This window comes from Salmo salar, chromosome ssa13 (genome assembly GCF_905237065.1).
Source record: "Salmo salar chromosome ssa13, Ssal_v3.1, whole genome shotgun sequence".
Lineage (NCBI taxonomy): Eukaryota > Metazoa > Chordata > Actinopteri > Salmoniformes > Salmonidae > Salmo > Salmo salar.
Genome location: NC_059454.1, coordinates 85,076,918 through 85,093,989, shown reverse-complemented (window position 1 = coordinate 85,093,989; position 17,072 = coordinate 85,076,918). Strand labels below are relative to the sequence as shown.

The 17,072-nt window shown below is 41.9% G+C and overlaps 1 protein-coding gene across 2 annotated transcripts in view; it reads right to left on the bottom strand.

Annotated features, from left to right (window-relative positions):
- The window catches only part of LOC106568034 (connector enhancer of kinase suppressor of ras 2), a 77,404-nt gene that overhangs the window by 21,677 nt on the left and 38,655 nt on the right, over positions 1–17,072 (bottom strand). Inside the window, exons 10-17 of one of the 2 annotated variants that reach the window (XM_045692307.1) lie at positions 8,726–8,859; positions 6,780–6,994; positions 5,574–5,660; positions 4,486–4,733; positions 4,068–4,102; positions 2,313–2,361; positions 2,149–2,197; positions 1,782–1,954 (exon numbers count right to left, since the gene is read on the bottom strand). In XM_045692307.1, the coding sequence (XP_045548263.1) occupies positions 1,782–1,954; positions 2,149–2,197; positions 2,313–2,361; positions 4,068–4,102; positions 4,486–4,733; positions 5,574–5,660; positions 6,780–6,994; positions 8,726–8,859 (990 nt within the window). The remainder of the gene's footprint in view (positions 1–1,781; positions 1,955–2,148; positions 2,198–2,312; positions 2,362–4,067; positions 4,103–4,485; positions 4,734–5,573; positions 5,661–6,779; positions 6,995–8,725; positions 8,860–17,072) is intronic. The other variant, XM_045692308.1, reaches the window with a different exon arrangement.

The window sequence follows — 17,072 nt, the reverse complement described above, 5'->3', positions numbered from 1 at the left end:
AGTAAACGTAATCCCGCACAAACCTGGGCGGGCTAAACAGGCTTAAATAAACACAAATCAAGAACACAATAGGGAACAGGTGCAACCAATAAGACTAAACAAACAGAAAAGGAAAAAGGGATCAGCGGTGGCTAGTAGACCGGCGACGACGACCCCCGAGCGCCGCTCGAGCAGGCAGGGGAGCCACTTTCGGTGGGATTCGTGACACAAGCAATGAATTTCAAACTCAGATTCAATTACAATGACCGGGGAGGTTTTCCAATGCCTCGCAAAGCAGGGCACCTATTGCTAAAAATACAAAAAAGCAGACATTGAATATCCCTTTCAGCATGATGAAGTTATTCATTGGACTTTGGATGGTGTATCAATACCACCAGTTACTACAAAGATACCGACATCCTTCCTAACGCATGACTTCACCATGAGGCCAATAGTGACTTTAAAACAGTTACAGAGTTTAATGGCTATGATAGGAGAAAACTAAGGATGGCTCAACATTGTAGTTACTCCACAGTACTAACCTAAATTACATAGTGAAAAGAAGGAAGCCTGTACAGAATACAAATATTCCAAAACATGCTTTCTGTTTGCAATAAGGCACTAAAGTAAAAGTGCAGACAATGTGGCAAAGAAATTAACTTTATGCCCTGAATACAAAGTGTTATGCTGGGGGAAATTCCAACACAACACATCACTGAGTACCACTCTTCATATTTTCAAGCATGGTGGTGGCTGCATCATGTTATGGGTATGCTTGTCATCGGCAAGGACTAGGGAGTTTTTAATGATAAAAAGAAGCGGAATAGAGCTAAGCACAGGCAAAATCCTAGAGGAAAACCTGGTTCACTCTGCTTTCCAACAGACACTGGGAGATAAATTCACCTTTCAGCAGAGCAATAACCTATAGATAATAGGCATAATCTACTGCACACCCAAAGCTGATTTGAGAAGGTGCTGGAGGCAAAAGGCAAAACTGGAGAAACAGGAAAACAATCTCTGCACACTTCCAGTCATATGCAAATGTATTTTAATATAGCTGAGCTTTCGGTCAGTTGACCTTCATCAGAGCATATCTCCACAAACAATAGTGGGACAAATAAGGCCACACAGCAAGCCAGAGCCAGCGAGCAGGACAATAACCTTGAGCACAAGGCCAAATATACACTGGAGTTGCTTACCAAGATGACATTGAATGTTCCTGAGTGGCATAGTTACAGTTTTGACTTAAATCGTCTTGAAAATCTTTGGCAAGACTTGAAAATGGCTGTCTAGCAATGATCAACAACCAACTTGACAGAGCTTGAAGAATTAAAAAAATTATAATGTGCAAATATTGTACAATCCAGGTGTGCAAAGCTCTTAGAGACTTGCCCAGAAATACTCACAGCTGTAATCGCTGCCAAAGGTGATTTTAACATGTATTGACTCAAGGGTTGTTGACTACTTGTGTAAATTAGATATTTATGTATTTCATTTTCAATCAATTTGCTAACATTTCTAAAATCATCTTTTCACTTTGTCATTTTGAGGTATTGTGTGTAAATTGGTAAGGAAACATCCATTTTGAATTCAGGCTGTAACACATCAAAATGTGGAATAAGGCAAGGGTTATGAATATTTTCTGAAGGCACTGTAAATGGTTCAGTATCTGGAATATGGCCTGTAGTGTTGCTATATCTGACAAATCTGCAGATCGTGTTGGTAAACAGCAAGCCTGTTGTGGATAAGAGAAAATAAAGTAATGTTTGATGGATGTATTGTACTGTCAGAGAGCAGCTTACATTCTGGTTGGTGTACCAGTAGAGCGAGGAGTCCTTGAGGATGAACCAGTACTTCTTCCACTTCTGGGTGAAGTAGCCCTTGGCATCCTTCTTCTTCCACAGCCAGCCCTCACAGTCCCCATGGCCCAGGTCCTTACAGGAGATACGCCTACGGCTAGCGCTAGTCAGAGAACCTGGGTGGAGAGCAGGATATCACAGGAAATTCTTATAGACACATGGACACACTAAACACTCCCTGGATGATACTGTATCCTTAATTCCTAACATCATTCCAACCCCATCACAAATCCTAATATAAAAGAAAACTATTCACAAAGGTTCACCAAAAGAAACCTCACAGTGAATGGGTTTATCCCCCATGTCTTACCTTTGGTTCTTTTTTTGGTCTTAGTCCTTAAAGACGCATAGTGAAATGACTGCAAGGAGAGGGAAGAAGAGAGGGTTTGATTAGAAGAGGTGTCTAAAGTACAGTACAGTACTCATATTAGGGGAGTAACAGTAGTATTAACTGTTTCATATCATTTGCTTTACCTTCCTCATGGATGAGCCTCCTTGTCTCTCGATGCCAAAACTAGCATACCTGGGGAAAGGGAAGATCAGGTGAGTAAGCATGCAACAAAATGGAGGCTAACCCTCTTTATCTGGGGATAAGCTGATCCTGTACTGCTATCAATGTAATGATACTATTCATAAATAAAGGGTAGAATTATAACTTCATATCTATGTGAGTAAAATACTAAAGCATATATTCCATTGACATGAATGCATGAGTTACATACATGAAACATTGATTTGTCTGAGTGTATCTCATGCTAGAATTCGTCCCAAAGAACTTAGTCCCCATTTCAGCATCATTATCCTCCCCAGGGCTGGCCTGAATTCCCATCTGGACATGGCTCTACTGACAGATGGTACCATGCGTGGTACTGGAACATGGACACTGACTGAAGAAATGGACATCACATATCATTCTCAATCTAAGTTTCACTACTTACTTTTGTGATATACTAGATGTAGATTTTCTACTGGATGTCAGTGTATTAGGTAAAGCAAGTATGTGTAGCATGCAGTGGACTGTATGTGAAACACATAGCAGCTTTCCATCATATTGACACCTTGGTTTTAACATAATTACTCTAACACTGAGTGAGGCCTTCACCTATCCAGAAACTCTGTGTAAAACGGAGTGCTGGTGCATCCATTCTACCAATGAGAATGATCTAAAGCTTGATACACTTGGAAAAATAATGTATTGCCTCCAGTAAGTGAAAGAAGCAACCTAAACCACAGAGCAGGTGGCAGGAAATCAGGTTCAGACAGTTTCTGTGTCTCAGTAGAGCTCAGCACGACGCAACATAAACCACTCAGGGGATGTGCTACTCATGCTGGCTATCTATGATGACCTTATTAGCACTCATCACTGAGGAATTCTCTACTGCCAGACCCCCATTTTAAACCTACATGGTTGGAGCACCCACTGAACACTGACTATGGATAAGGTGTTGAATTGGGTAGGATTGTAGCATAAATTGAAACAAAGCACAGTGTTTTTTTAAATAGAATCAGGAAACAAGATTTAGGTCAATGAAAGGTAAAGGAAATATGTTCTGCTTGGCAACCCTCATGATTTGTTAAAATCTCCTTCTCTTGAGGCCTATTGGCCAATTCAATTAAAGAGATGCTCCATAGCTTTTGTATAATTTCAGCCAGTAGTTTTGCAAGTAGTGCTCATGAGCCGTAACTGGTCCCCAAAAATGTTCCATAATTATGTAGTACATCATCCGTTTCGTATGATATGTTTCATCCCGCAATTTTAAGCAATTCGAATGATATGTTACAAATTCCAATTCGTACAATATGTTAGGAATTTGTAAGTGCGTGAGATCCCACACTGCATCTTTAAGTTAATACATTGTAACAACACACTGAAGGTAAAAAGTCCTCTCTACTAGAATAATGAATATGATGGTATGGAAGGATGACGGAAATTTACTTCACTCACAAGAAGCAGAAGTAGGTAACTAATACAAAGCATTCACAAGATAAATTATCTATCAATTACATTTTGATAGTTTATGAAAAGCTCTCAATTTACTTCAGAGGAAATTATACCAATCAATTTCAAATTAGCACAACTTGCCTCCATAGCTTAAGCAAAAAAACTCCCACACATCAATTTCTGAATCAGCAAATAAATCCATGTTCCTCACAAAACGATGGCAATATTCTCTGGCCATTGAGTTGGCCTGTCCTGTTGATCCCCATGGAGAAGAAATGCTCACTCACCTGTCAGTGTCAGCTCTCAGTGTGTCTCCAGCTCTCTGTGGAAAGGTAAAGAGCAGATTAGCGCATCACAGAAAGAGAGAGAGAGAGAGATCACAGCACACTGTTATCTCAGAGCGTGGCTTTTGTTTCCTGTTGTGACCAGGAAGGCAGATCAGTAGATCAGGGGAAGGTAGAGTCCCTGGGCCCAGGCAGAAACCATGGGGTGTCTGGGGTTGTGGAAATAGAGGTGGTATGGGTGGCACTCTTCTGTCACCTCAAAAAAGCCTAAACAACAGAACAATGGCACTGCTCTGTGACACAAATAGGTTGAATCTGTATTGTCAGACCATTATGCCCCTATGTCTGAGTGTTAAGCTATAATATCCTTCTTGAACTGGTTCAGATTGATAAACAATAAATAGTAGCTGTGCTGACTCACGTGGTACATTGGCACAGTGTTGCTCTCAGGCAGTGAGAAGGGCAGGCCTTCTGGCGGTCCTGAGTCCAGTCTGACAGGCGGGGCCAGCAGGGATGGGCTGATGGGATAGCTGGGGCTGCTGGGGTTGTGGCTCTTCTTGCGGGTACGCCGCCCAGTGTCCCGCTTGCATTCCCTGGACACGTCCGGCTCCTCCTGGATTACTAGGATCTTATCGTCATTCAGGTAACGCAGCAGGGAGTTGTCTGAGTCTAGCACAGGTCAGGGAGGGAGGGAAAGAGGGGAGCAAAGTTGTGTCATTTGGAAGCCTAGAGAGGGTAATTATTTGTTCATTAGGAGGCCCAGAGTGCCTATCGCATTAAATGCTTGATGGCAAAACAAACTCTTACCAAGGGTTTAGTGAAACAACATTTGGAATGGAAAAGAAAGTCAAAGTGAGAGCAGTCCTGAGGTAATGTTTCCCATTCTCACAGACCAGCATGTTTCCACAGAAACCAACCTCTGTTACGTGACCTCCTATCAGTGAGGGCAAGCCCCAACACTGTGTGGTTTCAGAGCAGAGGGAGGCAGATATGTTTTTGCACTCGCTATTTATAACACAAGTCATGGGAGTGCGATGCTATCACTACAGCCCGCTCAACATAACTGCAGTACATAGTCTCACGAAACTAAACAACACTGAAATCAGCCACGTGCAAAACAAAGATTAGGTTTTCAACTTAATTAATGCCTGACATGAAGATGTTGTCTATATTTAGCTGACTGAATCTCCTTTTTTTCAATAAAATTGGTTGAGCTTCTTGTGATAGCTTCATCTCTATACAGTGCAGTTTGAAAAGAGTTCTAAATGCGCAATCATGTTTCTGTCAAGATTCAGTGGTAATGTCAAAAGAAACCAGTGTATGTGTGGCAGTTCCAGTGAAATTAATGAAAGAAGCAGACGATTAGTTATGTGTTGTTGAAAGTGGGGACGGTGATTGGTCCTCATTAGGCGTCTGTACTTTGCAGACTCAGTGAAGCCAAAGCTATTTCCTTCTCTAAGTCAAAGCATTTAAGGGGACTGGGGAGACTACCTGAACTGAAGGACCCACCTCTGCTACCTCTCTTGTACATATTTGGCTCCTTTGTCTCTGCCATCCAGTTGTAATCCGTTGGCATGGAAACTGGCCTGAGGTCACCTGGAAAGAAGTCCAAGTAGCATGTCAGCTAAGGTGTGAGTGGAGAGAGAGCTAGGAGTTGAGGGAAGACGGGGGGGGGGGGCTGTCTCACTGAGAGGGATAGGAGAGGGTGGTTGAGAGAGATGGTGAGAGAGGAGTGGCTGTGCGTGGGTGGATGTCTGCATGACAGAGGTTAAAGTGCAGGCAGGGCAGTAAGGGGTATAAGAGAAGTAGGTTATAGCATGGGAATCCAGTTGAAAATAAGTCATCTTTAGAGTGAAGGGAAAACGGTAGGCTTGTTGCACGTGTGTGAATGTGTGAGCATGAGAGACCGTGATGGAGCCATGTCATGGCACATGGTGCCTCCACAGACTGGGATGAGCGGAGCGTACCCTGCCTGGAGCCATTATGAGCTTGGAAGCAATCCACCCTCACTTCCCTGGCAGGCTGTTAAACATGAAAAACACTCCGTCTGGCAGAGCCAAAGGGATTTATCCCTGCACCACTACACACTGTACAATACACAACAAACTGAGCCTCAACAGAGCCTCAACAGATCCTCAACAGCCAGGAGAGGGCTGAAACAATGCATCGCCATCTCTCTGTCAGATGGACGGATAGAATACTGTACATTATCAACGGCTTTCAAAGACCTCCTTTCCTTGTCTCAGTGTTGGCAGACAGTGTGTCACTCACTAAAGATTCCGGAGTCATCCTGTGCAGTAATGTGAATGAGCTCATTATGTGAAGTGCAGACAGAGGTGGCATGTAGAATATTCATCCTGCTGCTGGCCATCCTACAGCTGCAGTGCTGCTGATGATGAAGGGGCAATGACAGGGGAAGGGGATGTCTGACTGTGGGGGTGGGGCTGGACTGTAAAAGGGAGAGGTTTATGTGAAACATAAATACGCTGGGGTGCATAATAATAATCTCTTCTATGCATAGTAATTGCCATGGGGCTTTACTGTACATTCTCCACGTGCCATTCACAGCTGGGTACACTGTATGAAGGCAGGAGAGGGAAGCTACCCACCTCGCCTGGCATTCCACCCTTCAATGCTCCTCTAACATTAAACTACCGCCCAGATTGAAAAGGCTGGTTGGTTGGTAGTGCTACATATCTGGGCTGGGTAACTCACCATGGGTGGGTGTCCTGTCCCTCCGCCTGACCCCTGTGGAGCGGCCCCTGGTCTCGTACTCCTGCCCCAGGGCCAGACAGTCCTCCTCCACTAATGTGAAGTACTTGCCCCCATCATGGTCCAGGTAGAAGCTTGGAGACTCCGAGCCTTTCATACCCATCTTCTCCAGACTGTACTTGTTGATGTCATCGCAGGACATGATACCTATCTCTTCTCTGTGATTGACAGGTATGGTTATGGAGAAGATCAGTCAGGTGCTAAAGGACTAAACAATGAAGTGAACATTAGCTGTACAGTTGAAGTCGGAAGTTTACATACACCTCAGCCAAATACATTTAAACTCAGTTTTTCACAATTCCTGACATTTAATCCTAGTAAAAATTCACTGTCTTAGGTCAGTTAGGATCACCACTTTATTTTAAGAATGTGAAATGTCAGAATAATAGTAGAGAGAATGATTTATTTCAGCTTTTATTTCTTTCATCACATTCCCAGTGGGTCAGACGTTTACATACTCTCAATTAGTATTTGGTAGCATTGCCTTTAAATTGTTTAACTTGGGTCAAACGATTCGGGTAGCCTTCCACAAGCTTCCCACAATAAGTTGGGTGAATTTTGGCCCATTCCTCCTGATAGAGCTGGTGTAACTGAGTCAGGTTTGTAGGCCTCCTTGCTCGCACACGCTTTTTCAGATCTGCCCACACATTTTCTATGGGATTGACGTCAGGGCTTTGTGATGGCCACTCCAATACATTGACCTTGTTGTCCTTAAGCCATTTTGCCACAACTTTGGAAGTATGCTTGGAATCATTGTCCATTTGGAAGACCCATTTGCGACCAAGCTTTAACTTCCTGACTGATGTCTTGAGATGTTGCTTCAATATATACACATAATTTTTCTACCTCATGATGCCATCTATTTTGTGAAGTTCACCAGTCCCTCCTGCAGCAAAGCACCCCCACAACATGATGCTGCCACCCCCGTGCTTCACGATTGTTCTTCGGCTTGCAAGCCTCCCCCTTTTTCCTCCAAACATAACCATGGTCATTATGGCCAAACAGTTCTATTTTTGTTTCGTCAGACCAGAGGACATTTCTACAAAAAGTACGATCTTTGCCCCCATGTGCAGTTGCAAACCGTAGTCTGTCTTTTTTATGGCGGTTTTGGAGCAGTGGCTTCTTCCTTGCTGAGCGGCCTTTCCGGGTATGTCAATATAGGACTCGTTTTACTGTGGATATAGATACTTTTGTACCTGTTTCCTCCAGCATCTTCACAAGGTCCTTTGCTGTTGTTCTGGAATTGATTTGCACTTTTCGCACCAAAGTACGTTCATCTCTAAGAGACAGAACGCGTCTCCTTCCTCAGCGGTATGACGGCTGCGTGGTCCCATGGTGTTTATACTTGTGTACCATTGTTTGTACAGATGAACGGGGTACCTTCAGGCATGTGGAAATTGCTCCCAAGAATGAACCAGACTTGTGGAGGTCTACAATTTTATTTCTGAGGTCTTGGCTGATTTCTTTTGATTTTCCCATGATGTCAAGCAAAGAGGCACTGAGTTTGAAGGTAGGCCTTGAAATGCATCCACAGGTACACCTCCAAGTGATTCAAATGACAATTACCTATCAGAAGCTTCTAAAGCCATGACATCATTTTCTGGAATTTTCCAAGCTGTTTAAAGGCACAGTCAACTTAGTGTATGTAAACTTCTGACCCACTGACATTGTGATACAGTGAATTATAAGTGAAATAATCTGTCTGTAAACAATTGTTGGAAAAGTTACTTGTGTCATGCACAAAGTAGATGTCCTAACCAACTTGCCAAAACTATAGTTTGTTAACAAGAAATTTGTGGAGTGGTTGAAAAACGAGTTCTAATGACTCCAACCTAAGTGTATGTAAACTTCCGACTTCAACTGTATTGTATGGGATTTTCTAGGCTCACCTGTGTCCATAAAGGCCAGAGACTGGGGACAAGATGAAGACATCATGGCCACTGTCCAGCGTAGAGGACATCCCCATGGTCCCCATGCTGTTGGGCGGGGTGTTGGAGTCACTGTTGGGACTGGTGGGGATGGGCTGTAGGGACAAGGGTGGAGTCATGTAGACAGCAGGACTGTAGTAGTATGAGAACATTTCCTAAATGTAATAATTTTTCATTCATGGCATAGTATGTCAAGATTCATGAGTAAAATCCTATAGAATAGCATACTCCATGTTTGAGCTAATAGAGGATTGTGGTGCAATGTCACACAGTTCACTTAACACAGTGGCACACAATAAACACTATGCTTGTGAAAAGGATAGGATGCTTTGTTGAATGAAGTTATTGAGACAGGGAGAGGATGTGAAGTGGCTTGTATTAGCAACAGCGATCTCATCCATAGCAACCAAGAAATTCTTGAGAGAGGTCTGTTGGAAACTATGGAGGAGATAGCAACAAGACCCCTAGCAACAAGGGATTCTGTGATAACGACTATACATCATTAATGTCAAGATGTGTCAAGTGTGGTGAGCATGAGCCATCTCTCCCCAGGAGATGCACTATGAAGTGTAACCTACTGTGATGACTAAACCCTTTGACCAACAACATCTGATTGGTAAAGGTCCTGTGACCATCACCTTCTGATGTGAACAACTATTTTCATATATTTTCCTTTTCCTCTTTCGAGTCTACTTCTAAGATGAATCAAATCACATTTTATTTGTCACATGCGCTGAATACAACAGGTGTAGAACTTACTTTGAAATTCTTAGTTACAAGCCCTTAACCAACAATGCAGTTCAAGAAATATAATATTTACTAAAGTAAAATAAAAATACAACTGCTGAACAATTTGATTAATTGTTCAGCAGTCTTATGGCTTCGGGGTAGAAGCTGTTAAGGAGCCTTTGGGTCCTAGACTTGACGCTCCGGTACCCCTTGCCGGGCGGTAGCAGAGAGAACAGTCTATAACCTGAGTGACTGAGTCTTTGACAATTTTTTTGGACCTTCCTCTAACAACTCCTAGTTTATAGGTCCTGGATGGCAGGAAGCTTGGCCCCATGATAGTTAGTTGGTGATGTGGACACCAAAGAACTTGGAACCTCTCGACCCACTCCACTACAGCCCCGTTGATGTTAATAGGGTCAAAGTAAGCCGGTATGGTCCGGTACAGCATCCCGGCAAAATAAGTAGTTGGGGTACGCTGTACCGGTAAAACATCAACTTATTGCAATAATTTAAACAAAACGTCAAGAAAACTGGAGGCTGTTACACCACTTTTTTATCATTAGCGCATATCAGAGGCATGAAACATGAGCGAATGAACTTGAAAGCGGGTGGTATAGCTTATTCTCCAAAATGCGATGTGGTTCGACGAGAACACAGACATTTTCCCAAAGCAGAGATGAGTGGCCGACACCGAGACGTGCGCGGACAGCAGTGGACTGATACATTCTGGCCTAATGACAATCACCAAATGTCATTACACTTTTTGTTTTTTTGTGTAACAGATGTCTCTTTCCATTCACCACTGTTTGGAGGCTGGAAATACACTACATGGCCAAAAAGATGTGGACACCTGGCTCATAAAACATCTCAATCCAAAATCATGGGCATTAACATGGAGTTGGTCCTCCCTTTGCTATTTTAACAGCCTCCACTCTTCTGGGAAGGCTTCCCACTAGTTGTTGGAACATTGCTGCAGGGACTTGCTTCCATTCAGCCACAAGAGCATTAGCGAGGTCAGGGCACTGATGTTGAGCGATTAGGCCTGGCTCGCAGTCGGCGTTCCAATTCATCCCTAAGGTGTTCCATGGGGTTGAGGTCTGGGCTCTGTGCAGACCAGTCAAGTTATTCCACACCGATCTCAACAAACCATTTCTGTATGGACCTCGCTTTGTCATGCTGAAACAGAAAAGTGCCATCCTCAAACTATTGCCACAAAGTTGGAAGCACAGAATAGTCTAGAATGTCATTGTATGCTGTAGCATTAAGATTTCCCTTCACTGGAACTAAGGGGCCTAGCCCAAACCATGAAACACAGCCCCAGACCATTATTCCTCCTCAACCAATCTTACAGTTGGCACTATGCATTCGGGCAGGTAGCGTTCTCCTGGCATCCGCCAAACCCAGGTTCGTCCATTGAACTGCCAGACGGTGATGCTTGATTCATCACTCCAGAGAACGCGTTTCCACTGCTCCAGAGTCCAATGGCGGCGAGCTTTACACCACTCCACCCGACACTTGGCATTGCGCATAGTGATATTAGGCTTGAGTGTGGCTGCTTTCAGAGGCCGTTTGAAACTTGGTAGTGAGCAGTGGTGTAAATTACTGAAGTAAAAATACTTTAAAATACTACTTAAGTAGTTTTTTGAGCTATCTCTTTACTATTTATAACAACTTTTACTAGATGTTGGAACATTGCTGTGGGGACTTGCTTCCATTCAGCCACGAGCATTAGTGAGGTCGGGCACTGATGTTGGGTGATTAGGCCTGGCGAGCTTTACACCAAATTCCTTACCCTACATTCCTAAAGAAAATAATGTACTTTTTACTCCATACATTTTCCCTAACACCAAAAAGTACTTGTTATATTTCAAATGCTTAGCATGACAGGAAAATGGTCCAATTCACACACTTATCAAGAGAACATCCCTTGTCATTCCTTCTGCCTCTGATATGGTGGACTCACTAAACAAAAACGCTTCATTTGTAAATGATGTCTGAGTGTTGGAGTGTGCCCGTCTATCCACAAATTAAAAAATACAAGAAAATTGTGCTGTCTGCTTTGCTTAATATAAAGAATGTAAAGAACTTGTAAAGAACTTTTACTTTTGATACTTTAGTATATTTTAGCAATTACATTTACTTTTGATACTTAAGTATATTTAAAACCAATTACTTTTGGACTTTTAATGAAGTAGTATTTTGCTGGGTGACTTTCACTGCTACTTGAGTCATTTTCTATTAAGGTATCTTTACTTTTATGACAATTGGATACTTTTTCCACCACTGGTAGTGAGTGTTGCAACCGAGGACATATTATTTTTATGCGCTACGCACTTCAGCACTCGGCGGTCCTGTTCTGTGAGCTTGTGTAGCCTACCACTTCGCAGCTGAGCCGTTGTTGCTCCTAGAAATTTCCACTTCACAATAACAGCACTGTTGACCGGGGCAGCTCTAGCAGGGCAAAAATTTGATGAACTGACTTGTTGGAAAGGTGGCATCCTATGACGGTGCCAGGTTGAAAGTCAATGAGCTCTTCAGTAAAGGCCATTTTAATGACAATGTTTGTCTATGGAAATTGCATGGCTGTGTGCTCGATTTTATATACCTGTCAGCAACGGGTGTGGCTGCAATATTCAATCCACTAATTTCAAGGAGTGTCCACATACCTTTGGCCATGTAGTGTATGTTGCGAGTGAATTAACATGCACGGGTAGCCTAGTAAAGGAGCCCTTTGAAGTGATTGTTTGACAATCAGATGAAAACTTATGCCACAATAAAAGATAATAGATTTTAAAAGTTAAATGACAAATCTTTACGACTACGTCCATAAAATGGAGGCTTCAGAACATCTAGAGCGTACTCCTTCTGTAAGGTTTAATAATAAAAACTACCGTAAAACAGAACAATCAATAAATGGGTACAAAACCCGACGCACACCAGACATACCGTGCACAAACACTTACAATAAACAATACCGGACAAGGACATGGGGGGAACAGAGGGTTAAATACACAACATGTAATTGATGGAATTGAAACCAGGTGTGTGGGAAGACAAGACAAAACAAATGGAAAATGAAAGGTGGAACTGAGATGGCTATAAGACCGGTGACGTCGACCGCCGCCCGAACAAGGAGAGGGACCGACTTCAGAGGAAGTCGTGACACCTTCTACGGGACTTCTGTAATTAATAATAAATACCATTCTACAAGAAAATCAAAATAGAATCCATTTTATGTTCTTCTTCATTATTAATACATTTCTACAAGAAAAGTAAAAAAGATGGCCTAAATGTGTTGGCTCAGTGCTGTCAAAAGAAAAGACCCCAACTGTTAGATTGTTCATGTCTCTCAGACCAAAGCAAGATAAAACAAAAATAATTAAATATGAAGCAGTGGGTTAGGAATGGGTCAAGGAACAAAACAAGAGATAAAAAGACACTACCGTACCAAATAATGATTAAAGCTGGTAGTCCTCCCACTATGTCTGTGTCCTATCAGTCTGACCACGGCAGCTGAGGGTTCTCCTGTATATCAGGGATTCTCAAACTTTTTCACTCAGGCCCCCCTTCCAGCATTGGGGAACATCCCGCACCCCTCCTGTGTGTGTGCGCCATGTCTATTTCTATGGGCACAAGCATTGTTCACACCCCTCTTGTGGTGGAGAAAATGTTGCAGTTCTATACATTTTGCCATGTCTAATGTGTATTCGTGTGATATTTTTTATTTAAATTGTTATTTTAACCCTTATTTAACCAGGTAAGTTGACTGAGAACACATTCTCATTTACAGCAACGACCTGGGGAATAGTTACAGGGGAGAGGAGGGGGGATGAATGAGCCAATTGGAAGCTTGACTCAAATATTTGAGTGACTAAAACATTAGAACAAAATCTATGTGCTAAAAAATCTAGCTAAAAAAACATTAGCTGACATGGGTTAGTTGACCTGGACATTTCTGACAAGTTATAAATAGCTCTCTAAGGTACGCAATGACTGACATGACAAGAAGAACTGATGATGCACTACCCAATTTCGAAATTGTACCTTGTGCATTCTACTATTACAACTTTCAAGAGTAAGTTGAAAGCCAGACTGAGTTCGGACCTCTCACGCCCCACAGTTTGGGAACCACTGCTGTATACTGGATGAACAGATGGCTAGGTTCACTCTTCATTGACTTATTCACTATGGGAAACACTGAGTGCTTGATAGTTCACTGAAGACTCATTTCAATATATTTGTCCTCAACTACCTGGATTTTGCATATGCTTCTCTGTCATCATATGATTCGTAAAGAATTGATTTAATAATAGAACATGCCTACCCATTCTCCAAGCCGTGTTGAGCTGTCGTGGTTTGACTCTTTCTGACTGAAACATCCATCATAAACAGTCCTGGGAGACAAAATCACCCTAACAGTGTTCGTACCATATGTTAATGGCTCCTACAGCCACCTGGAATGCTGTCATTTAACTCTGAGGTGCTTCATTAACCAAACAGTGTTTGTGACTGATTGGTAACCTTTGTGTGTATTTGTTTGTGTTACTTGTAAGACTGCCAACAATGCCTGATTCCTCATGCAACTAGAACAAAAAAGGACCATGAATTGTGGGAATTTCCTGAAATTTTTTCCATAGAAGGGTCCTTATGAGGAAGGATTTTTTTCTTAAAGAATAATTGAGAAATAATGAATTGAAGTTGGATTAATTGAAGATTACATAATATTTCATCTGTAGATGCTGGGTCGTTCCACAAAATGAGTGCCTTTCGCTTCATTTGATTTTAAGTAGAAATTGTGCACCAATATTGAATTTTAAAAGCCTGTATATTCAATTGAAGTGCCTTTTAATATAGACCACATGGAGAATTCAATAAATCAGAATTTTTATATGAATAAAGACATGTCCCTCCATACACACTCTCCAGGAAGATTTTAACCCACTTAAAAGGGCTGTTTACCTAAAATAAAAACAATCCCAAGTGATTCCATACATTAGGTGGAGTTTGTCTTCTCCTCCTCTCTTTCCCTGCAGTTCAACATTGGCCATGCTGTCAATGAAGCATGATTTGTGCTGCGCTCAAAACAACTGTTAACTCGGAACTGCAAAAACTTGACTTCACTGAGTTCAAGACAGCTGGGAAGTCGGGAATAAACAAGCTCCGACTGGATTCGACCTTGTTTGTTTTCAAAGTTCCCAGTTGTTTTGAAAGCACCATAAATCCCGAGAATGCCAGACTTTAATCACAAAATGTTCCCACAAAGGACCTCCGCGCCACCTTCCTGTTCAAGTGAGCACAGCACAACAAGGGGAGTCCAAAAATCTATTATATGCTGCTGCATAAATTATTTAATATGCCAGGGAGATATGTATACTGGAGCTAAGAAAGTAATACTAAGTGTATGTTGTGTAGTAAGATTTAGTAGCCCATGTGCCTCACCCTAATAATGTGGTCTATTTACCCCTCTTAATTTTGCCTACTGTTCTGACTTGGTGGTGCACATGTAGCCTATAACCTGTTTTAGAAAAATGTAATCATTGAATATTGTAAGAGCTTTCATTGTCTGCTTATATGCCCCCTTTATTTATCCTACGGTTCTGACTTGGTGTACGGGGGGAACACTTTAAGAATGGCCCATGTTCTGAATTCTGTCACTGTACATTTCAAAAGTGCTATTGACTACGTCCGTCCTAGCTCGCACATTAATGTCTTAATCGAAATTACAGATTGCCTCTTATCGGCTTGTCGTCCCCTTATGCCATAGTTTGTACATCTCAATTGTCAGTAGAAACCACATTTGTTTAAGCAAGTCAGCCATATCAGCTACTGTATGTTTTTTTTAAAAGGCAGTAAATTAAGATGAATTAACTGTTTCGCTGCCAGACAAGACTCCGCTGATATCCAGGTGTAGCAGTGGTAAACTGTCGGGATTTTTATCGGGACAGCTTTATGTAGGCCCTAACAGTTTGTGGGTACCGTTTGTCACCGTTATAGTGCAATTAATGTATTGTTTAGTGTTGTGTTGTGTAGTGGCTTTGCTGGCATGCATCCCACTTTATTTATTTCTTGCCCCACCAAGAATTACATGCTAAAATCGCCACTGATCCATCCTTAGTTTCTCCTATCACAGCCATTAAACTCTGTAACTGTTTTAAAGTCACCATTGGCCTGGTGAAATCCCAGAGCAGATTCCTTCCTCTCCGGCAACTGAGTTAGGAAGGATGCCTGTATCTTTGTAGTAACTGGGTGTATTGATACACCATCCAAAGTGTAATTAACAACTTTACCATGCTCAAAGGATTTCAATATGCTTCTTTTTTTTTACCCATCTACCAATATGTGCCCTTTTTTGCGAGGCATTGGAAAACCTCCATGGTCTTTGTGGTTGAATCTGTGTTTGAAATTCACTGCTCGACTGAGGGACCTTACAGTGTGGGGTACAGAGATGAGGTAGTCACTCAAAAATCATGTTAAACATTATTATTGCACTCAGATTTTGTCCATGCAACTTATTATGTGACTTGTTATGCACATTTTTACTCCTGAACTTATTTAGGCTTGCCCTGAAGAGGCTAAATACTTATTGACTCTAGACATTTCAGCGTTTAATTTTTAATTAATTTGTAAAAATGTCTAAAAACATAATTTCACTTTGACATTATGGGGTATTGTGGGTAGGCCAGTGACCCAAAATCTCAATTTAAAAACATTTTTGATTCAGGCTGTAACACAACAAAATATGGAAAAAGTCAAGGGGTGTAAATACTTTCTGAAGGCATTGCACATGTTTATATTTTTCAACTTCCATTTTTATATTTTTCAATATTAATAAATGTAAATGTGTTATAAAAATCAAAATACTACTCATATTACAGAGCAAGCAGTAAAGCTTCATATGAAACCAACTTTTGCTTGTAGCGCCTACAGATGAAACATCATAGAGTACTAAAAGAGGCCTGGGTAAGGCCAAAATGTCTCAAATATTCCAAATTCAATTAATTATTCCTCAATTATGCTTTAACATATAAAGGTCAAATATATGTCAACAATAGTTCCTCCAAAGGACCCTTCTATCAATAAAAGTTTGGACCATCACAATATCCTCCACGGAGGGCAATCCAATACTAATTTCTTTCTCCAATTCTATTCAGCCACAATAATGAAGCATAACTCAAGCAGAACCCTGTTTATTTCAAACTGAAAAACATGCCACCGTGCAAAATAATCAATACATAATTATTTCCCTGACATGACTTCTTTCACGCCCTGATCTGGTTCACCTGTCCTTGTGATTGTCTCCACCCCCTCCAGGTGCCCAGTGTACTTATCCCTCTGTTTCCTGTCTCTCTGTGCCAGTTCGTCTTGTATGTTTCCAAGTCAACCAGCGGTTTTCCCGTTCTCCTGCTTTTTGCATTCTCCTTTTTCTAGTCCTCCCGGTTTTGACCCTTGCCTGTTTCTGGACTTTGCACCTGCCTGCCTGACCATTCTGCCTGCCTTGACCACGAGCCTGTCTGCCACCAAGTACCTCCTCGACTCTGATCTGGTTTTGACCATTTTGTCTGTCCACGACCATTCTCTT